Source organism: Dermochelys coriacea, chromosome 16 (genome assembly GCF_009764565.3).
Source record: "Dermochelys coriacea isolate rDerCor1 chromosome 16, rDerCor1.pri.v4, whole genome shotgun sequence".
Taxonomy (NCBI): Eukaryota; Metazoa; Chordata; order Testudines; family Dermochelyidae; genus Dermochelys; species Dermochelys coriacea.
In genome coordinates, this window is record NC_050083.1 from 3,335,067 (window position 1) to 3,357,448 (window position 22,382).

Sequence of the window (22,382 nt, forward strand, 5' to 3'; positions counted from 1 at the left end):
CCCAGAATTGCTCTGAGTGGATCTGGAGGCAGGGGCCAGGGTAGCCACTCGATCTTTTGGTGACTCAGTCAACCGGGCCGGGCAGCTTTTCTGCTGGCTCTGTCCCCTCTGCCTCAGTAGCTGCGTGACAAGAGGGAGAGGAAGGTGAGGGAGGGCAGGATGGATGGGGTGCCCCAAGGCACTCTCAAAAGCCTGAGGGTAGCACTCCTTGCCCAGCCCAGATTCCCTAGGATGCCTGTTTATTCCATTGTCAGCAGAGAGGCCCAGTGTAGCATCAATGCCAGCAGACAGTAAAGGAAACTGCCCACTCATAGCACCTGTCCTTGCAGTCCCTTCTCATCCTCTGATTCCAGCAGCAGCCCGATCACCCTGCAGACCCGAGCCCAGGGGACCTGCCCCGATCTGAGACACCCTCCCGCTGGTTCATGGTGGGGCTGAGGGAGGTCATGTAGGGTGCAGGACAGGGAGCAATAATGTAGTTGAGGGGAAATGCAAGGAAATGGAGTTTGAGGACTATGGAGTTATGCTTGGGGTAGTTTACTCACGTCTTTTCTTACCGCTGACCCTCCTGGGGACTGCGCAGGGCCTGCGGAACAGCCACCTCACACCTCCAGCTGCTAGCCACCCCACAGCCTGCAGGCTGGCATTCCCTGCCCCCACGCCTCCCAGCTGCCTCCCAGGGGACCTTCATTGGCTCTGGGCAGCTCCCCAAGCTCTGAGCTTGTTGCTCTCCCCTCTACACAGAGATACAGCAGGGAGGATGAGGCCCATCTCCAGCCAGGGGCATTGGCATGAGATGGTCACTGCTGCCACCCTTCCTATAGAAGCTGACACACACTGTGGTACCTAATACGGATGAATTGCTCTGAGGGGCTGACCAAATGCTGCCGCTGGAGGTGGGCACACTCCCCGTTTGAGGGGGCAAGTGTGCAGGAGAAAGGAGAAGAGAGACACCCGGGGGGCCCTTGTAGCAGCTTGTTTGGGGGTATGTCCTGCCAACTGCTGAGGGGTTTAACAGGGACTAGAAAACCCCATGTAACCTGCCTATGGAGTGCCCTCTAGTGATAGTTCTAATTATACTACTACTAAGAACAGTAAATGCCTCTTGGACTGCACTACCCAGAATCCTCCACAATGGGAGGGTGGGGTGCATCTATCTGCACATTGCTACCAGAAACCTCAAGGTGTTAGATCTTTGTGTGCACCGTGTGCACAGGACCCTTTTAAGTCTTGTGTCTGGTTCCCCGGAGCTCTCTCGCTCCCCTGCTTGCCTGGTGCTGGGATTCAGAGGTGGTTGTTTTAAGGCCCCGTTGTGGGTGGGAGCTCTGGGACGTTTGGGGCTGAGATTAGGCTGCTGTCTGCCTTTTGTCTCCATGCGGAAGTGGAGGCTTTTCCGACAATGGAAGGAAACGTTCCCAGGGCTGCAAGTCGCCTGGGTTGCAGTCACTTGCCAGGACCATATTATCAGAAGGCTGCATTGTTCAGGGCTGATAAACTCCGGAAGCACAAGCTTAGAATGGAAGGAAGTCCCGGGGCTGCTGGGCTGGGGAGCATGTTCCCACGGTAGGGCCAGGGTGCCGAGAATCCTGGAAAGCGTGCACTAGTCCTGTGTGGTGCTGGGGCTCAGCTGGCATGGAATGCCAGGGAACGCTGCTGGGGCAACAGGCTCAGCGAGCCCACACTGCCCCTGGCCCTGAGGAGGGCAGTCTCATGGCAGAGCCTCCTACCCAAGCATCCTTTCTGTCAGTGCAGACACAGGCCTGGCTGAGGTTTGCAGTTTGCTGCAGTCAGTGCTGCCGCTGTGTGCACAGAAGGGCAGGAGACGGACAGCCTGCTTGCTGGGCATTGCCCTCCCTCTGGCCCTAAGGCCACATTTCCCCAGGTGGTGACTGCTGCTGGGGGCTGCATTTGTGGGCGCCCTGGCCGAGGCAGCTGGAGCCTGGTAGGAGGAGGTACTGGGCTAACATTAGTGCGGGGCTTCCACAAAGCAAACCGCCAGGACCAGGGGCAGATCTGTTCACATGGTCGGGAGGAGCTGTATCCTGCTCAAAGACTGAAACAACTGGCAGGGCTCAGTGGGCCAGACACAGGGTGGCAGGGTTGCCAACTCTCCAGGATTGGCCTGGAGTCTCCCCGGAATTGGTATCAATCTCCCGGTGACTATTGAAAGCAATCTGGGAGATTTTAATAGGCTATTTTAAGAAAATGAAATTACATTATGTTGGGGAAAAAAATCTCCCAGAATAGCTTCAGTCAGAGTTGGCGACCCTATGCAGGGGCCCACTGGGGGCAGCGAGTTCCCTGTCCCTCCTCTTCTGCCCATGGCCCCACCCACACTCCGCCCCAGGCCCCGTCCTCTCCCCCACTCAGCTCCTCTGCCACCATTTGCCCAGTCCCTCCTCTCCTCTCCTCTCCTGCGAACTCCCCCCACCCTCCATGTCCCTCCATCCCCGCAGGATGGGGGAAGTGAGGAGGAATGCAGCGGGGGGGGGTCTTGCAGGGTCAAGGGGGTGAGGAGGGATATGGGAGGTGGTGGGGTCTCGCGGGGAGGTACAGGGAGGAGAGGAGGGACACGGTGAGTGGTGGGGACCTCCAGAGTGGAGGGGTGGAGTGGAGAAGAGGAGGGACAGACTCATCAGGCAGCCACCTGTGGTGGGGGCCTCGGGGAAAGGGTGGAGCAGGGATGGGAAGAGGCGGAGCACAGGCTAGGCATACACCAGTGGAGGCTTAGCCTCCCCTGACCTGTTATACCCCCCACCCAGGTGCAAGGAAGCTGCTCCAAAATTTCTAGGAAATGCCAGGCCAGGTGCCTCTGGCTCAGCGTTCACCGGGCGGGGTAGGGCTCAACTGCCCCTTGGAAGCATGGGCTTCCCTGTGCCTTTCCCAGGTCTACATCCCTGAGACCCTCCCTGATGTGCCCACAGCTTTGGCCAGGATCAGGCCCTGGTTCCCAGACTGCCCTTTGGGAAGAGGAGCCACATGGCCCTCCCTGTAGCATGGATTAAGAGCCATTTCCCAGCAGAGCATGCGGATTCATAGATTTTCAAGGGCAGAACTGTGCTGTCGTCTTTGAATTCATTATCAATGTGGCCTGTGGTTACCCAGGCCATCCCCCTCGCCCTGTTAAATATTGACACTTTAGCTTTGCTTGTCCTCCAGGACTTGCCCCATGTTCCAAGATTTATTAAAAGTCACCTCCAGCGATTGGCAGCCAGCTGTTGGCGAGTCCTGCTTAGGCCATGCTGTGGTCCTGATGGCTGCTACACTCCATCCCCTGCCCCCCCCCCCCCGGGCACACATGCCAGCCGAATGGGATGGCTGCACATCAGTGCTCTGCGCCAAGCTGACATGGTGAGGGGGAGAAAGGCAAAGCCAGCTCCCTGGGAAAGCCCAGCTGATTTTCAGAGAGATCCCCTGGGATTTCCAGGGTCCTGAGTGACAGGAGCCCCTGCAGAGGCAGCTGACCTTCACCAGCGTGTTGAGGCTGGGGAGGGCTGGGACTTGTCCTAGGTCTGGCTTGTCTGACACCTCCAAGCTCTGCTAGCAGCTGGACCTGCCTCTCCGACCGCCTTGCCTGATGCAGCTGCAGGCTCCCCAGGCCCATCTGTGCCCCTGCCTCAAGCTGGGCTGCTGCTCGCCAGGCTTTGCATGGGAAGTAGCCAGAACCTGGCTGGGGCTCTATGGATTTCACAAGGGAGGGGCTGGCCGCCATGGGGAACCAGGCCCCTTTCATGTATGTGCCTCACTTTGAACATATGGGCCATTGCTTCAGTCTCAGAAATAGCCAAGCCGGAAGAGGGCTTGGTGGGGAGTTCTCCAGGATTCCTGGTTTGAAATAGAAGAGTTTCTACAATTGAATCCCTTAGACTAGTGCCTGTGCAGCTGGGACCCTTCAAACAGAGATATGTAGCAGGGCCCAACCCTGCTTCTGTTGTCAGCAGGAGTTTTACCACTGACTCCAAGGGGAGCAGGATTGGGCCTCAGCGCGCTTATTCCAAGGCTAATTTAAATACACGCAGGTTCCAGAGGGTGCTGCTCTTGCCTTTACCTCAGGGAGAGGGCAGCAGCACCAGCATCTCCTCTCTCCTTTCTGTCCAGGCTGGGATGGGAAGGGCCCTGCTTCGGGGCGTGGTAACGCAGCAGCAGAAAGCAGGCCAGATGGGCTGCTGACACGACTGGGCTTTTGCTAGTTTGGCTGTGTCTGCACAGACAGGATGGACTGAGTGCAAGCTCTGCTTCTGCCATCTCCTTAACACTGTGTAACTGCAGCTGTCAGCACAGGGCTGGACGGCGGGGCAGCATGCTGGACCTAGGCTCACTGGAACTTCTGGGACCCATTACCCCACCTTGCCACCATCCTTAATGCAAGCCCAATCCTCTATTGTGCCATGACTGTTCGGTCGTTCTGGCTGGCTGGCCTGTGCGAGGCTTTGCAATGCGGCATCTCCTTGGAAAGGTTTGGGGCCCTGACGGAGGCTGAGCCGGGGAAGCCTGGTTCCTTTGTTCTCCCTGCCCCCTGGTATTTGGATAAAATCAACACACACGGGACCTACAGCTCTGTTCATCATGGCTCCCGATGCTGAAGGGCTAGTCTGGCTGTACGTGATGAAGCTTCTCAGGGGTTAGATACACCTGGCCTGTCATGGTGCGGGGATGGGGCAGAGGTCTGTTGGGGGGGGCAGATGCCTGTTGTGGGGGTGGAGGGGTCAGGAGGCTTGTGGTGCAGGGCTGGGGCAGAGGCCTGGTGTGTGTGTGGGGGGTAGGGGGGGTCAGGAGGCCTGTTGGGGCGTGAGGGGGCAGATACCTGTGGTGCAGGGGGAGGAGGGGGACTCTCTGACGTGTTGCCCCTCCAATGGCTGGCAGGGGCTGCTGCCATTCTTTACAAGTGGTTGCCCCTCCCCAGACCAGTAAGTGGGGGCAGAGGGGCTGGCATCCCCAGCCCTGTTCCACCTCCACCCTCTGGGCGCTCCCTGCCAGCCAGCATCGCTGAAGGGCAGCCCCTTCCCAGCGCGGTGGAAAGGCCTGTGGAACTGAGTAGGGATGAAGCCAGCGAGGTCTGGGCGACCAGATGTGCTGCAAGCTGAGCTTTGCACCCCTCCCAGAGGATGCTGGAGCTGGCAGGGACCCTAACTGTGCCGGGGACAGCCATTGGCCCAGGCAGCCTGCACTGTGGGTTTGATCTGCACCCCTGTCCAAGGAGTTGGCCCTTGGCCAAATGGCCTTTGGGACTGGCCAGGGATCTGCACAGATCTCATGCTCATCTCCCCATAGTCACGTGTTCTCTGCTGGCAAAGGCTCCTTCCCCCTGCCTGGCTAGAGGAGCCTCCAGCCCATGGACTGTCTGCCCTAAATGCCTTGCCAGTGGGAGCGGGAGGCACGCGGCGCCACTGAGGGGCGCAGGGCTCACACTGGCACCATGATGCAGACAGTGTTTTTGTATTTCCCCCTGCAGCTCAGCGGAACAGACAACGAGTGCGGCTGTGAGGATGGGGACGAGGCCTCCTGCAAGAAAAGGAGCCAAAATTTGTAAGTGGCACTCGAGGTCAGGGTTAGAGTGTTGCGTGGCTGCACTGCCCGCAGGATCTGGAGACCTGGCTCCACTCAGGTCTCATGCTGTGATCGGGAAGGGAGGCTGGTCTGTCTGTGTTTGAAATAAGGAGGCTGTGTTCTGTCTGGGCTGGGTCACTGCTGGGCCGGACAGAGCTCTGTGTAGCTGTACAACCATCGCTTCCTTGCCCTCAGTGACACTGGGGGAAGGGAGTGGTAAGGACAGAATGCAGTAAGATCTCGCTTTAGATTTGTAGCTAAAGTCTGGCTATCCTTGAAGGAAACTGGATCTCCCTCAGGGAATGTATGGGAGTGCGTACTGGAGGCAGTTTGCAGGGCCAGTAGCATACAGCCAGGGTAGGAATGAAAGATGTTAGGGGCTCCTTTCTTTCTTGATGGGTTTCTAATAGGCCGTCTCGCTCCTGGGGCCATGGAACACAGGATTCCCTAGGCTGCAGGGAAGTGGAGGTCAGAAAGAGGACATTTAGAGTGAGTGAAACTTGAGCTGGGGCCTCCCTCCTGCTGGCCCCAGGCAGGGAGAGGAGCAGGGAAGCTTGCAGCTGCTGATGTTTAATATCCCAGGGAAGGACCCAGGCCTGTTATAACTGCTAAGCACTCTCAGCAATGAATCCTCTGACTAAACAGAAGAATGAGGCCAGTGAGGGAAGCTAACCAGGATGGTCCTTTTTAACTGCTCAGATTTGGTCTGTGCTGACCTTTGACTGTGTCTAGAGCTGAAACCCAGCCCCCCCTCTCCCACACACCCACACCTTTTCAGGTTTGCAGCCATGCTGCAAGTCAGGCTGTAAGTGTTACACGTCACACAAGTGTGCCCTGAGTGTGGATTCTTGCACAGAAGCATTGGTTACGGATCTAGTTCTGACATGTGCAGACAGAGTGCCATGGGGAAAGAAGCCTAGGAAGCACCGATGATCATCACCATTACAGGTTTGCTTTGGGAAAACAGCCTTGCATTTGAAAAGCAAAGGTGTGACCAGTTGTACATGTTACAACAATAGGCCAGGCAAATGGGCTCTGTCCTCCTTAACCATCACTTGGGGCAGCCACAGAAACCTGGGGGAGGGGGTGATTTATTGTCCTATAAAAATAGGTGCTGAGTCTGGTGTGGATGGAAAGCTACTGTGTAAACAGCCACAGGTGGGGCAGTTATCTGCCTGGTTGTAACCAGGATATAACCATTGGGTGACTGATGCAGCCATAAGTGGTCACTTCAATTGGCAGTGCTCTTATCCCAGGGGTGTCCATCTCTTCGCGGGGCCCCTGGAGGTAGGGAAGCATCATCAACCACTGGACCCTCCTTCCTCCCCTGGAGGCTTGCACCATGGGGACTTGGCTAGCTGTTATTGTGCAGTGTGGTTTAAATATAGCAGTACATGAGAGTGCCACTAGGGGGAAATGTTGCCACATGGGGTGGGGAAGCAGGCACTTCTGTGGAAGGGTTCAGGTTTTTGCATTTTTGATTATTTCCTCCTGACAGTTTAATTTAAAACCAGTCCTTCACAATCTGCTTTTCATGCTCCCTGCTCTGTGTGCAGAGCAACGGGACCTTGCCCCACCGCTTTGCACAGGCTGGGAGAGGCCAGCTCAGATGAATCAGGCTGGGAAGGAAGAAGAGGATTCAGACTAGTAAAGCTTCCCATTTTAGATGAGTCTCAAGGGCAGTTGCAGAGCCGTGTATCTGTTCCTCACCTTGGGATAATAGGAGACAGCGGCAGATTCACTGTGGAGCGTCTCAGCGCTGTGCTGCCCTGCTATTGGCTGAGCAGCTTGTTTGCAGTCAGTCCATGTGGAGTATTTCTGGTGCCTGCAGCTGAGAGCTGGCACTCTGCTCTCTTCCCCAGACCAGTGCACACCTCCAGTCATCGCTTGCCACAGACGCGTCCCAATGTACCACACGATGGTGGACTTTTCAGAAAAGTACCTGGAAAGGTAGGATTTCTTGCCCAGTTGTGGGTTGTTGCCCAGAGCCCAGGAGGGCAGAGGAATTGATGTGATGCTGTTTGCTGTGGTCTCTGTGTGTGTGTGGATGCTAGAGGTGGCATTGCAGCAGTGCTGGGCAGGCTGGCATGCAGTGGGTGGCTGCACTGCACGGGCACTGAGAGATGGGGTGTAGGGCTGCTGTGAGGAGCTGAGAGACGCCCATGCAATGAGAATCTCTGACCCCTCTCTCTTTTCCTTCCATGAATGGTTGAACTTCACTTTCAGACTTGCGAGACTGTCCTAAACCAGAATATCCGGGGCATGGCTGCTTCTAGGCCCTCGTGGTTTTGAAAAGAGTCGCTAGCCCCAAAATCAAAGAGAAAAGAGGTTTTTTTTTACAAGCTGTCACTTTTGCTGGTAGGTTCCATAAGGCAAATAATCTACTGGGACCAAGCAGCTCAGTTCTGTGGATTTCTCAAGCTGATGCAGCCTTGGTGATGGTGAGGGCTGTTTCTGTTGTTTGTTTGCAGTTATGTGCAAGGAAAACAAAGGACAGTTGTCTCTTGCAGTTAGTAAACGTAGAATCTTGTCAGGTGTTTCTTTGCATGTGATTAATACAAAAGTCATCTGGAGCTGTCTCAAACTGCTTAGTCTTGGGCAGGAGATACAGAGCTGTTTATAGCCAGAAACTTGCACTGTGCTGATATGTAAGTATTTGTGCATGGTTATGTTCACATGCTCTCTGTATGTGTGCTTGTAAATACCAGAGTGCTTGTAACTTTCTCAAGTACACTGCCAATGCAAACAGCAGGGGATGATTTCGCAGAGGAATAACCACTGAGTTGCTAAGTTAAGAACATGGCTACAATTGTGGGTTTGAGATGTGTAGGGTTGTGTGGCTCTCTCTTGGAAAACGGCACTCGGGCATTAGCATTCCTGGGAGTGCTGTAATAGGAGACAGATGGTGTTTGAGGGCAAGATTCCTTGTTTAGACCTTGTTTTCCCACGTTGCTTTCTGACTGATACTTGGCAACGGACAACCAGCATCCGAGTCACTGCCCAGCCTTGGCCACTGTGGGCTCCATTCAGCAAGGCACTGAGCACTTTAACCTCAATCCAGCAAAGTATTTAAACATGTGCCTAACTTTAGGTGCCTGACGAGGCCTTTGAAGTCAATGGAACATCACAGGAGCTTAAAGCCAAGTATGTACGTACGTGTTTGGCTGGATTGGGGCCCAAGTGCGCAGCACCTTGTAGGGCTGGGCGCTAAACCACCTGTCATTCAGACAAGAGAACCATTTTCTAGGAGAGTCTCTTCTCCAAGCCCCTGTTCTGGGGTGCAGAGCCTGTGGATTGGGCGGTGGCTAGGTCCCCACCAGGCCATTCTGCACCATGGTCCCCTGAGCATTGGATTCTCTCTTCCATTGCCTAGCCACTCTCTGCAGATGTGCTGCTACTTAGTGGCTACTGTCCTGCGCTGCACCCACTGGGGACTCCCCAAGCTGTCCTCTGCATAGCTAGACACCTGCACCATAGTCAGTGCTTGGGAGACTCTGGGAAGAGGGAGTGTGTCTTGGAGAGCTCAGGAGATACGATGCTGATGGGCACTGTGCAGAGCCTTCGGACACAGCCCTGGCTCCAGCTGCTCGGTTACTTGCCTTTTGTTATCTGCATGCGACAAAGACATACCTTGTGCCTTGTCATGAGGGCAGGCAGGTGGCAGAGAGATGGGTGGAGAAAGTGTCACAAGGGCCTGGATCTCCTCCACTGGCAGGGACAGCCTTCACTTCAGCTCCAACAATACCCTCCCTGAGCCACACTGCAAGTCAGACCCACACCCGGGGCTGCGCAGTGTGCCACGTGACCGGGCCATGCTGGTGCTGGGCCTGGAGATACAGCATCACCCCCCACCCTGGGCTAGCACTTCCCACTCCATGTCCTCCCCAGCATGGCTGCGTGGGCCTGTCAGCTTTAACTGGACAGTCCCAGCAGTAGCTGGCTAAAGCCTGTTCAACTCAAGGCTGCCTTGGCCTTAATTTAGAAACTACCAATCAATGTGTTTGTGTAAATGGCTACCAAAGTCCTCTCTGGCCTTCCCAGGGCAGAGTGTATGTAAACCCCTGTGGCCCATGCACAGCTGCAGGCCCACCAGCTCTGCGGCTTTCCCTGTCTCTCTCCCGTGGGGAGGTTTCATAAAATCATAGAAGATTAGGGTTGGAAGAGACCTCAGGAGGTTCTAGTCCAATCGCCTGCTCAAAGCAGGACCAACCCCAACTAAATCACTTTGCACATGCAATGAACAGCTGGGAGGTTTAGCTGTTTTCCCTAGCCAAGTCCAGCAGTTCTGCACTGGCTCCCCATGTCCCTCCCTGTGATCTACCCAGCACCACGGTGAGCTGAGCCCCTGGCTGCCCTGAGGACTTGTGTAACTCAGGCAAGTCGATGCCTCAGTAAGGGCTGCAAGATCAGGCCCTTTTACACAGACCGTGGCTGCACCAAAGCCCTTGTGGTGTTCCTGCTGGAGGCTAACACCACATCTACATCCCTGTCTCTGCCTGTTGTGGGTGCAGGGCCCTGTGCTCTGGTCCCCCTGGCATTCCTGAGGATGTCTGCACTCTATAAATAGCTCCTTGTAAATCCCTGCCAGCCTTTTCCCCTGCTCTCGCAAAGCCCCACTATCCTGCCGCTGGGCTGGTTTTTCCACCTTCCTTTGGTTGCCACAGCAACCAGGCGTGGAGCTGCAGCCCATGTGCAGGGCTGTGCACAGCTGGAGCGCGGCTGTGCTGGTGCTGACACCGCCCTGACTCACACATGCCTCTGTCACTCCGTGGAGCATTCACAGCTCCTCCGGCCCGGTCCCTCCCACTTCCTGGCTCACTGGCCCAGAGCGAGAGCACAGAGCTGGGAGGCAGAGCTCCTGCAGCCTCTGGCCAGGCTGGTCGCTCACCGACCTGCTGCCAGCCGTGGAGCTACGCTCCAGGCTCAGGGTCCCTCCGTGGGCTCGCTGCCTGGAGCGGGGGACACTGCCTGAGGCAGGGCTGTCTGGCAGCCATGCCCTTCTTCCGAGACCTCTCCAAGCCCCAGCCCCTGGAATTCCACTCGGACATGCTGCTGGGCATGCCCCGGCCACAAAGTGGGAACCTGCAGCGCCGGCACACCATGAAGGAGTAGGTGTTGGTGTGCACTGGGGGAGCACAGGGACATGCAGCGGAGGGCTACACATGGCTAGGCTGGCCCCTGGCTGCTCCATCTCTCCCCTGCTTTGAGCCGTGCGAGGAAGCTCTAGCACTGTGCCCTAAAGTTGCTCAGGTTCTTGATCAGTCAGCCACCCTCTGGCAGCAGAAACAACTGCCTTGAGTGAGAACATGGGGCCACTGCTCTGGGTCCCTCTCCCCAGCCCTCACCACCAGAGCTGCCCACCTGGGCACTAAAACCTGCGCTTCTCTCTAGGGCCAAAGACATGAAGAACCGACTGGGGATATTTCGATGGCGAAATGAGTCTCCAGGAGCCAACCCCATCAGCAAGCTGGACAAAGCAATGAAATCCCTCAAGTAGGTACTGGTGGTGGGAGGCACTGGGCTGCCAGAGCTGCTCTGCTGGGCCCTCTCTGAGCAAGGGTGGTGGGCTGTGGGTGTGCACGCAGCACTGTAACACCACACAGCACAGGGGGTTAGAATACAGGCTGCCATGGGAGATCTGCACTGACCGCGTGTCCTCAGGACGCCCAGTGCCCAGCCAGGAGGGCAGGAACAGCCCCACTTTCCTGAGTCCCAGACCATATCCTGACCTAGAGGGCTGGATTTTCAACTTTTGTTCTCTGAGTGAATCCACTTGGGCCAGATGGGTGCCAGCTGCTGTCCCCCGCTCATGACAGCAGGGGGCAGGATGCCTTGGCTAGCCAAAAGGTATAGATGTTAAGGCCCCGATGGACAATTCTGACCATTCAATCTGACCTCCTGCCTCACACAGGCCAAAGAACCTCCCACAGTGCGTCCTGCTCCAAGCCCCATGACCTGTGGCTGAGCTCCACACAGCCTTCCGAAAAACAGCTCAACTGAAAGCTCCTGCCCAGCTGCCCCACATGGATTATTGCCCATCCGTCAGAGCTCAGGGCGTTATGCAGGGTCTGTGAGCCAGGAGGGGCAGGTGCCCCCTTCACAACACCCCCTGGGTGACCCCTCAGAGAACAACTCCTTCTCCTGCCCCTCTCACTCACAGCAGGGCTCCCCAGGAGAGGCTGTGTGTGCCCAAAGCCCTGGCTCTGGAGGGCTGACCCCTGGTATCCTGGGCTCAGTGCCGAGTGACTGGGAGCTGGTCCAGCGGTCTCTAACACCTGGAACTAAGCTCCCGCGCTGAGCCCAGCCTGGGGCACCAACACATGCTCAGACGTGCGGGAGGACCCAGCTAGTCACTGGAGCACTACTTGTGTCTGATTCTCTCCTGCCCCACCCTGGTCTGGCAGAGCACCTTGCCAGCAGCCCCGTGTCTGAGCCTGAGGCTGGGCTGAGACAGGGCGGAGAGAGGCTGTTTAGCTCTCCCCTGCTCAAAACCGTGCTGAGTCTCTGCATGCTGGGGGGGGGGGCGGTGATGTCTGGGTGTCAGTGCAGCAGCTGCTGTTCAGCCAATGTGGGCAGCCCAGGAGCCAAGAGCACAAATTTGCCTTTCCAATGAATGGCCCCTTCCGTTGCAGGCCAACCCCGGAGGAAGCTCTCAAGTGGGGGGAATCTCTGGAGAAACTGCTGCTGCACAAATGTAAGTGTTTGCTTCCCCCCCCGCCTCGGGTTCGGGGGATCACGTGCCACTCCTGAGTTCTCTGCTGGCCAAACAGGATTGTCTCGCTCTGGCCTCATGCTTCAAGAATGCGATTCCCTCTGGGGGCTCCCAGGCCAAGTGTTCAGCATGGGGTTGAGACGCTCCCCTTCCTGCTGGTCCCTGTGGGGCTGGGGATAAGGCCTTGTCCTGGAGGGCACTGTGTTCTCGAGGGACAGCGCTCCAATTCCATCCGAATGAGACAAGTACTTACTTGATTCTTCCTCTTTGGAGAAATGGCAGTGCTAGAAATTCCACCTCCTCCCTTCACGGGCCAGTCAGGCAGTGTCCCAGTGCAGAAGCTAGGCTAGAGGGAGATAGGTGTTACTGGATGGCTTGGGAGTGACAGGGTCTGTGGGTCCTGTGATCTGTGCCCAGCTCTGTCCCCCTCCACTCTGTGTCTCAGGTTCCCCTCTGGAACGGGAGACAGGGATCTCTCCCCACTTCCCGTCCGAGTTGGGAGGGGAGGTCAGTAAGGTGTGTAAAGCACTGTGAGATGTTTGCATTCCTAGAGCACCTTCCATCCAAACTTCTGCCGTTTCCTGCCCTAAAATGGTGACACAGCCACAGAACAGTCCCTGCGTTCCACCCCAGAGGTGGCTGTGTTTCCACATACACACACCTACAGACACCACACCTCCCCCGCACGGTACTTGGGTGGGCCTCTCAGGTGAAGGCACTGTCTGATGGAAGGAGGCCCCTCTCTCTCTGGGCTCAGAGGAGATGCTTGTTGCAATTCCAGTCCAGTCCAGACACCTGGCTGTGAGCTGGCCATTCAGCATGGGCACAGTGAACGTTACTGCGTGTTCCCTGGTTCCCTGTCAACATGGAGCAGATCAGGCCAACGCCCAGACCCATCTGCGGTTCTCCGCACTGGGATGAGGTGCTTGCCTCAGTGCAGAGTGGCAGCCTGATAGGGATAGTGAGGGCACCGCTGCAGTGACACTCGGTGTGCTTCTCGCATCAGACCAGCTGCAGCCATAGCCGCAGCCTTCCCATCCGCGGCAGGACTTTGAGGGGCAGGAGACATTACAACTGACTCCCGGCCCTTCCCCCAGTTCCCAGGCTGCGGTAGCATTTCCAGCTCAGAGTGTAGACGTCAGGTGGAGGGACTGGAATGGAGGATGTCTCCCCAGGCATCTCTTTCCCCCAGGGCAGTGGGAAGAATTTGCCAGGAGGGGATGCCAGGGGGATTCCAGAGGGCCTGTATTTTAAGCAAGTCCCTGCTTTCTGAGGGTGTCTGGCGGAGGCTGGCTGCTGGGGCCTGGCAGTAGAGTCATGTCTCTGCTCCCCACAGATGGGCTGGCTGCCTTCCGGGCCTTCCTGCGGACGGAGTTCAGCGAGGAGAACCTGGAATTCTGGCTTGCGTGCGAGGAGTACAAGAAGATCAAATCCCAATCCAAGATGGTGTCCAAGGCCAAGAAGATCTTTGCCGAGTACATTGCTATCCAGTCATGCAAAGAGGTAACAGGGAGCGTTTGCCGCACGGCCTGCTGCACCCAGAGAGGGACAGTTCCCAACTGCGTATTCTGCACAGCACAGACATTGCTCGGAGCCCCGGTGCATCCCACTGCAGTGCTGGGGCCCCATGATGCCAGCTGTCAGAAGGGCAGAGAGCACGGAGGGCCATGCAGTCGGGGACTGCTGACAGCGCTACTGTGTGCTGGGGGATGGAAAGGCGCCAGTTGGTGCCTGCTCTGGAGGTAGTGGCCAGTGCCCCTTGGCAGGTGTGAGGCCCTGGGGGCAGGAAATGGGCATTCATACAGTCTGAGGCTGGCTTCAGGGTGGGCTCAAATTCCAGGGTACCTCAGTTTGCCAGTAGACACCCACACCGGCCAGAGGGTAGCATCCAAAAACATCCATGGCCTGATGTCAGTGCTGCTGAGTCAGTTATGGGAGGACTTGGGGAGCACTGCCACTAACCCCTCCTGTTAGCAGCACCTTGTCGCCCTGTGAAGTGCTGCTGGTGGCTGGGAGGTGCCCTAGTGACACTCATTAAATGATCCCTCCATGGCTCCCATTTGGGAGAGATCCAGTGCCCTGGTCTGTGCCTGGGTCTGCCCTGCCAAAGCCCTTCCCAAGTGGGTGGCGTTGCCCTTTGGAACGGAGATTGAGTGATGCGTAGGCCAGGCTAGAAAGGCTGCAGCACCTGCCGTCACTCCCCGTTGGGAGCCTGGTGTCTGCTGTGCCTGGCTGTATGGGGACGTTGCTGACAGTGACTGTCCCTTGTTTCTCTGCAGGTGAACCTGGACTCCTACACGCGGGAGCACACCAAAGAGAACCTGCAGACCATTACTCGGAGCTGCTTCGACCTCGCTCAGAAACGGATCTATGGGCTCATGGAGAAGGACTCTTACCCCCGCTTCCTCCGCTCGGAGTTGTATTTAGACATAATTAACCAGAAGAAATCCAGCCCCCCACTGTAGATCCCAAGGACACTGTCTGGGGCAGACTGGGAGCTGCATGTTTACATGAAATCGACTGGGGAGGTTTTCCCTGAGCTGGATGAGGGGAGCATGCCTTTCTGCTGGGATTCACGCCCATGGAAGCCATATCTCTGTAGCGAACAGGCACGTGGACAGGCAAAGGCAGAGAGCTAGAGGCCAAGGGGGCTGGAGAGCCGAGCAGTCTGGTACTGTTCCAGTGTACCGTTCCTCAGGATCTCGCCATCTCACCGGTACGACGCCCTTTGCCATGGCTCGGGTTTGAGTTTTAGCCAGGAGGGAAGCTCCCACAAGACTACTGTGAAGCACTGGCCTGAGCTTTGTCTTTTGTTTTGGGGGCCATAAGTCGGTGGGCAGTGAGTCAGTGGGCAGGGAGGCTTTGGGGAGAGGGGAAACCAGCAAGAATCAGCTTCTTGCCTCAGCTGAACTGGACCAAACCCCTTTCCATGGCCTTGTCGTGCTGCCCTGGCCCTGCAGAACTCGCACCTGTCAAACTGGCTAACAAAAGGCCCTGATCGTGGGATAGAATGGCACTTCTTTTGTCTGTCTGTGGTGATGCGCCCCTCGAGCAGCGAGAGCCAGTTCCTTCCCCACGCCCACCACACACCTCTCCGTTTATTTATTGACCTCCTGTAGCTGGACGCGTTGCTGTGTAATAGAAACTCCTTGAATCCTTTCCTTTGTTAATTTACAAGTGCAATATTTCTGCGTGTCTTGGAGTCCCGCAGTAGAATGGACAGCCATCTCTTCCAAGAGTGTGTACAACATTTTCTAACTTGGTGGGTTTTATTTGACAAACTCTGTGCTCCAAGCAGCAGGCCGCTGGGAGAGCCTGGGTGTATATATAGTTCTGTGACAATGGAGGGTTTGATTGTGTAGATAAACAGCTGTGTGAATCAGAAACTCTCACTGCTCTGGATAATGATGTCGTAGTCTGGGAAACATGGCTTAGTGCTGGATTTGATGGAGTTGGAGAGAATGTCTTGCGTCTAAGTGCCCGGTTTACAATGCAAAGCATCTCTGCAGCTAACAAAAACATGTTGACATCATGGTTATAGTGTAAATAAAAGGAAAATATTATTTCTTGTACCTGCCTTTTCTTCATGGGTTGTTTCTTTAAACAGCTGGCCAGTGTAATATTAACTGGAACCACAAACCCAGGCGAGCCTGCTCTCTTTGCCCAAACAATGGCTTTTCCATAGGTGTGGAGAAAAAAAAAAAAAAGCATCTTTTCCATAGGTGTGAGAAATTAGTCCACACTGCAGGCTCATTACCAATCCACCTCTCCGTAGGTGTGGCCTAAACAGACCAATTGAACACTGCTTGGGTGTGGCCTAAAGGGACTAACCTGGGTCCAGATTTAGCTCCTGTAAAAATACAAGCTTTTCCTTCCAAACCCCCAGGAGCAGTAGGGCTGTTTCCATGAATTTTTTTTTTTAAAAACCAAATTACTCCCCTGTAGTGTTTGTAACCCAAACATTGCAGCACGGGACCAGGACCTGAGACCTGGAAAGTGGAAACGACCAGACACCCAAGGGGATTAGAGTGTTTTCATTATCCAGTGAAACACCAAATGTGAACAGGCAGTACCAGCAGTGACAGGTAAATGCGGCTGGTTTGAAGCCTTGCTGTGTTGTTCAGAAGGATTATTCCTAGCACTGCAAAGAGCATTTGTGTTTGAAAGTTTGTTTTTTAACCACAGTTTTCCTTTGATCTGGGCTGGTCCATTTTATTCCTTGCATCTGATGGTCTTATTAAAACCTGAGATCTCTACAAATCACTCCAGCACTTGGAGTCTTTAATTTGATTTAATTCAACACGTCTCTGTCTAATAGCTCTGCCAGAAGGCCTGGGCTCAAGGCAGGAATTGCTTGGTGGAATTCACTGGCCTGTGCTGTGCGGGAGGCCAGACTGGATGTCTAATGGTCCCTTCGACCTTAATGCCTATAAATCTATTACAAATGTTCCAGCTGTACAGACGGGCTCTGTTACAATCCCTCACCCGTCTGGGTCTCTTAAACGTGTCTGATTTCACTCAGTGACACCCAATTTTACCTTCCAGTCATGTTCAGCTTTACGTGGTGCATGTGTTCTGGGCAGTACTAGTTCACTTCACAGGGCCCCTGCTCCTTTCCTGATCAATCCTGTGTATGCCAGGGATGCCTAAGGACCAGCCGAAATGGGCCCTATTGTGCTAGGTGCTGCACAAACACAGAGAGCAGATGGGCTCTGCCCCAAAGAGCTGACAAGCTAAACAGCCCAGCCCACCACTGTGCAGGTATAGAAGGGGTAGAGCATACCAGCAGAGTGACCGTGGCAAAAGGCATGACAGTGCCATGCGTTGTGGGGTGGAGGGGATGTTAGGAGGGACGAGCAGAAGGTAAAGGGATGAGATGGACAGGTAGGGGAGGAGAGGGGTTGGTGGGGAGGGAAGGGTCGGGTGGGTTGACGCAAACAACCCATCTGCGCAGGGCAGAGAAAGTCCAGTCACGACTATGGCTTCTGGGCCCTGCTCTGGAGTCTCTGGTTGGCTCCACTCTGTGTGGCTGGGGGGAGGGGAGGCACTGCCTGAGTCCTCGGAGGGAGGTCTTGGGGGGTGGCCCCCCAACTGGGCCCCATTTGGCTCCCCCCAGTGCAACAGTTTTTCAGTTGGGGGTTAATTTGCTGGCAATGACCATTACGACACTGCTGCCCTGGGACAACAAAGTGATCCAGCTACTCTATGATCTCCTCCCCATCCCCTGGGGGAGGGACCAGGCCTGACTGGCTAATGCCCACCATGCACTGCCAACTGCAGCAGAGTGGCGTTTCACAGGCTGACCTCCATGGCTCCTGATCAGCGACCAAGCCAGGCATGGGCCTGGCGCCCTGTCTGCTGGACCCACCTTCTCCAGGGCATTTATCAGTGAGAACCAGCGAAGGGAAGAGGCCATTTCCCCCCAGGCAGTGATGTCACCTGCCCCTCGCCCAGTCTACAACCCTAGCCTTGCCCAGGCCTCTCCGGCTGTCACAGTTGGGCTTTGCTGAGCAGGGCACAGACTTCCCAGTTGCTCTGACCTACGGCAGCCCTCCAGCACCAGCCACACACAGCAGGACGGTCTCTGGGCCCTGTGCAGCTGGTGCAGCGAGGGGAGCCAGGAGCACCAGCCCCAGACCAATCAAACCCAATGTTTTCAGTCTTCCTTCACGGGTCAGGTTGTTCAGACCTTTAATCATTTTGTTGCTCTTCTCTGGACTTTCTCCATTTTCTCCACCTCTTTATTGAAATGTGGCGCTTAGTGTTGGACACAATACTCCAGTTAAGGCCTAATCAGCACGGAGTAGAGCAGAAGAATGACTTTTCGTGTCTTGCTTACAACACTCCTGCTAATACATCCCAGAATGATGTTTGCTTTTTTTTTTTGCAACTGTGTTACACTGTTGGCTCATATTTAGCTTGTGATCCACTATAACCCCAGGTCCCTTTTAAGGCAGTCATTTCCCATTTTGTATGTGTGCAACTGATTGTCCCTTCCTAAGTGGAGTTCTTTGCATTTGTCCTTATTGAATTTAATCCTATTGGTTTCAGACCATTTCTCCAGTTTGTCCAGTTCATTTTGAACCATAATCCTATCCTCCAAAGCACTTACAACCCCTTCCAACTGGTATCATCTGCAAACTATATACGTGTACTCTCTATGCCAGGGGTTGGCAACCTTACACAATGGGTAATCCACTGGTGGGTGGCAAGACATTTTGTTTACATTGACCGTTCACATGCATGACCCCCAGCATCTCCCAGTGGCTGCAGTTCGCCATTCCCGGCCAATGGGAGCTGCGGGAAGTGGTGAGCCACAGAGACGTACTGGCCGTCGCTTCCCACAGCTCCCATTGGCCAGGAACAGCGAACCGCAGCCATTGGGAGCTGTGGGGAGCTGTGCCTGCGGACAGTCAACATCAGCAAGACATCTCGCAGCCTGCCAGTGGATTACCCTGATGGGCTGTGTGCTGAAAGTTGCTGACCCCTGCTCTCTGCTGTTATCCAAATCATTGATGAAGATACTGAACAGAACTGGACCTGGAACTGATCCCTGCAGGACCCCACTTGTGCACTTCCAACTTGACTGTGAACCACTGAAAACTACTCTTTGGGAATGGTTTTCCAACCAGCTATGTACCTACCTTATAGTAGCTTCATCTAGGTTGCATTTCCCTAGTTTTCTTATGAGAGGGTCATGTGAGACAGTATCAAAAGCCTTACTAAAGTCAATATATGCCACATCTACTGCTTCCCTCCCCCCATGCACAAGGCTTGTTACCCTATCAAAGAAAGCTATTATGTTGGTTTGACATGATTTGTTCTTGACAAATCCATGCTGACAGTTACTTATCACCTTATTATCTTCTAGATGTTTGCAAATTGATTGCTCAGTTATTTGCTCCATTATCTTTCTGGGTACAGAAGTTAAGTTGACTGGCCTGTAATTCCCTGGGTTGTCCTTGTTCCCCCTTTTATAGATGGGCACTATATTTGCCCTCTTCCAGTCCTCTGGAATTGCTCCTGTCTTTCATGTCTTTTCCAAGATAATTGCTAATGGCTCAGATATCTCCTCAGTCAGCTCCTTGAGTATTCTAGGATGTATTTCATCAGACCCTGATGACTTGAAGACATCTAACTTGTCTAAGTAATTTTTAACTTGTTCTTTCCTTAGTCTAGTCTCTGATCCTACCTCATTTTTATTGACATTCACTATGTTAGATGTCCAATCGCTACTAACCTTTTTGGTGAAAAACAAAACAAAAAAGTCATTTACCACGTCTGCCATTTTCACATTTTCTGTTATTGCTTTCCAACCCACATTGAGTAATGGGCCTATGCCACTGTTTCTCAAATGCGGCCACCCGGAGTTTTCCCTATAGCCATGACAGCTTTCTGGGCAGTGATGGGGGCATGGCATCAAAACATGTCTCCAGAGACAGGTTGGGCACAACGCTGAAGGAGCAAGGTGAGTTCTCTACCTGGGGAGAGGAGGCATGAGGGGAGGGGGGGCTTAGTGGGGATCAGACTTCAGCTCTGGGGTAGTTGGGCAGCGGGGACTTAGGGAGCCAGGCTGCAGACTAAGGCTTCAGCCAGGGGGCTTCAGACTCCAACCCCCTGGCCATGCAACAGTGGACTCCAATCTCTGGTTCTGGTGCTGACTATGTGTATACATGCATATTTATTTGTTTTTCCTAAAGTTAATTAAGTATTTTAGGAAACATCGTCAGAGCAGCCACCAGCAAAAGTTAGCTGGAGTGCCTCGTCTTGCACTTCGTAAGAGTGTTAGCGGTTCTTCATAGACCTTTGTTCTGCCTAATCTGTACATAGTTAATAGTAGTTAGTTTTGTAGTGTTAAGTAGAATACGTAGAGTCCTGGCTGGGACTTCGTCCCCGAGCAGGGCATGCCCCGCTCTCCTGACTTCAAGCCATGTGCATCATGCAGCAAGCTGATGCTAATTAGTGACCCCCATGACAGATGCCCGAAGTGTTTGGGGAAAGGAGAGGTCTCGCATCATCCTTGTACACAAAGGGAGCAGGATATCCACTTGAGGGCCCTCCTCATGGAGGCTGCGCTTCACCCGGCGTCAGAGCCCTTCGCAGCAGAACCCACATCAAGTACTTTGAATTCAGTGCAAAGTGCACCACTGGCACCTGGCTCAGCCCCCTCACCGTTCCCCCTCACCAGTGCCGAAGAAGAGCCAGAAGAAGAGGAGCCCCTTGGCAATGAAGGACAAGGGTGCTGTGAGTAACAGCATGGTGCCGACACCGTGGGTGCTCCGGGGCTGGAGTACCCACAGAGAAAAATTGGTGGGTGCTCTGCACCCATCGGCAGCTCCCCACCCTGCCCCTCCGCTCCAGCTCACCTTTGCTCTGCCTCCGCTCCTCCGTGAGAGCACCGTGTGCCCCCCCCAGCGCTTGCGCTGTGAAACAGCTGTTTTGTGCAGCAAGCACTGGGAGGGAGGGGAGAGGAGGCGGAACACGGCGCGCTTGGGGAAGAGGCGGGACTGAGGCGGGGATTTGGAGAAAGGTCCAATAGGGGCAGGGAGGGGGTGGAGTTGGGGCGGGGACTTTGGGGGAAGGAGTTGGAATGGGGGTGGGGCAGGGAAAGGGTGGAGCCAGGGCAGGGCCAGCGGCGGGGAGGCGCGAGCACCCACCAGCGCCGGGGAAAGTTGGCACCTATGGGTAACGAACCTGTGTTAGGCCATGCACCCAGCATGGGGCCACCACTGAGGTCTGACCCCCAGTCCATCCAGGGATCCACACCCCCGACCCCAGGAAGCAGCAAGGGTCCCCAGCCTCTCCCAGGGCTGTCAGTGCCCGAAGCGGTATTGGCAGCTAAGGAGCACAGCCGACCTTCTCCGCAGGCTGACTTGGCTACAGCCCCAGCACTGAAGGGACATTGGTGCTTCCTCATTTCTTGCTGGGCCAGTGCCATTTCTAGTTCACAGCAATGCCCTTTGATCTTTCGTCAGCCCCGAGAGTGTTCACGAAGTGCATAGTGCCAGTGGCCACTTACCTGCAATGTCAGGGAGGACAAATTTACCCCCACCTCGATGACTGATTAATAAAAGGGCTGGTCCCTGGATCAGGTATGTAGGCATCTCGATCTGGTCTGTTTCATCTGTGGCAACCTGGGGCTGATAATAAATTAGACAAAGTCAACCTTAACCCCAGTGTAACGCATAGAATTCATTGTAGCGGTTCTCGACCCACTCAGGCCACAGACATCATCCCCGAGACTTAGTTCCAGGCCATAGTGGACCTGATTTCATGTGGGGGGGATAGCTCAGGAGTTTGAGCATTGGCCTGCTAAATCCAGGGTTGTGAGTTCAATCCTTGAGGGGACCATTTAGGGATCTGGAGCAAAAATTGGGGACTGGTCCTGCTTTGGGCAGGGGGTTGGACTAAATGACCTCCTGAGGTCCCTTCCAACCCTGATATTCTACGATTCTATGCAAGCCCACCCACTCACCACTACCTACATGTGCCTGAGACTTTTTGGTCACATAGCAGCCTGCAATTACGTGGTCTGATATGCGCGGTTTTCCACATCAGGCCCCTGCAGGCATGGCTGGTGTCGGTTTATGTCCCCAACCGAGAGAACATGGACTGAGTGGCCAGGGTTCCAGACAGTGTACTGTCGTCTCTCGTCTGGTGGCAAGATCCCGTGGTGGTGCTGGAAGGGGTGCTGGAACCACGTCGATGACTCTCATTTCTGATGCTTCTGACCTGGGGTGGGGAGACCACCTGGGCAATCTCAGTTCGCAAGGTCGTTGGTCCAGTCACGATTGCTCCCTGCATATCAATGTCAGGGAACTCAGGGCAGTTCACCTGTCCACGGCTCCGGCAGTTCTGGCTGGGCTGGGTCAGGATTGGGGAGGGGCAGTCTTCTGCAGTCCAACCTGGTGGTATTGCACCTGATGGCCTGGCTGCTGCATGGTTGAATGATAAGAGCAACAGTGCTCAGCTGATGTCCAGCACATCCTGTTGGGAAGTAGGAAGCCCTCTACCAGAGCAACCGACCTGGCCAAGTGGAAGCGGTTCTCCTGTTGGACCTCGGATAAAGGCATCCGACCTGAGCGGCCCTTGTTGCAGCTGATTTTAGACTACATTCTGCATC

General features: G+C 54.9%; 1 protein-coding gene across 21 annotated transcripts in view; it reads left to right on the top strand.

The window, feature by feature from the left end:
* Positions 1-15,831, top strand: part of RGS3 (regulator of G protein signaling 3) — a 230,755-nt gene extending 214,924 nt beyond the window's left edge. For 17 of the 21 annotated variants that reach the window (XM_038374581.2, XM_043498553.1, XM_038374582.2 and 14 more), the window contains 5 exons: positions 5,453-5,526; positions 10,939-11,040; positions 12,180-12,241; positions 13,596-13,762; positions 14,539-15,831. In XM_038374581.2, coding sequence (XP_038230509.1) covers positions 5,453-5,526; positions 10,939-11,040; positions 12,180-12,241; positions 13,596-13,762; positions 14,539-14,724 — 591 coding nt within the window. In that variant the 3' untranslated portion in view covers positions 14,725-15,831. The other 4 variants (XM_038374590.2, XM_038374592.2, XM_038374591.2 and 1 more) reach the window with 4 other exon arrangements.
* The last annotated feature ends 6,551 nt before the right edge of the window (positions 15,832-22,382 follow it).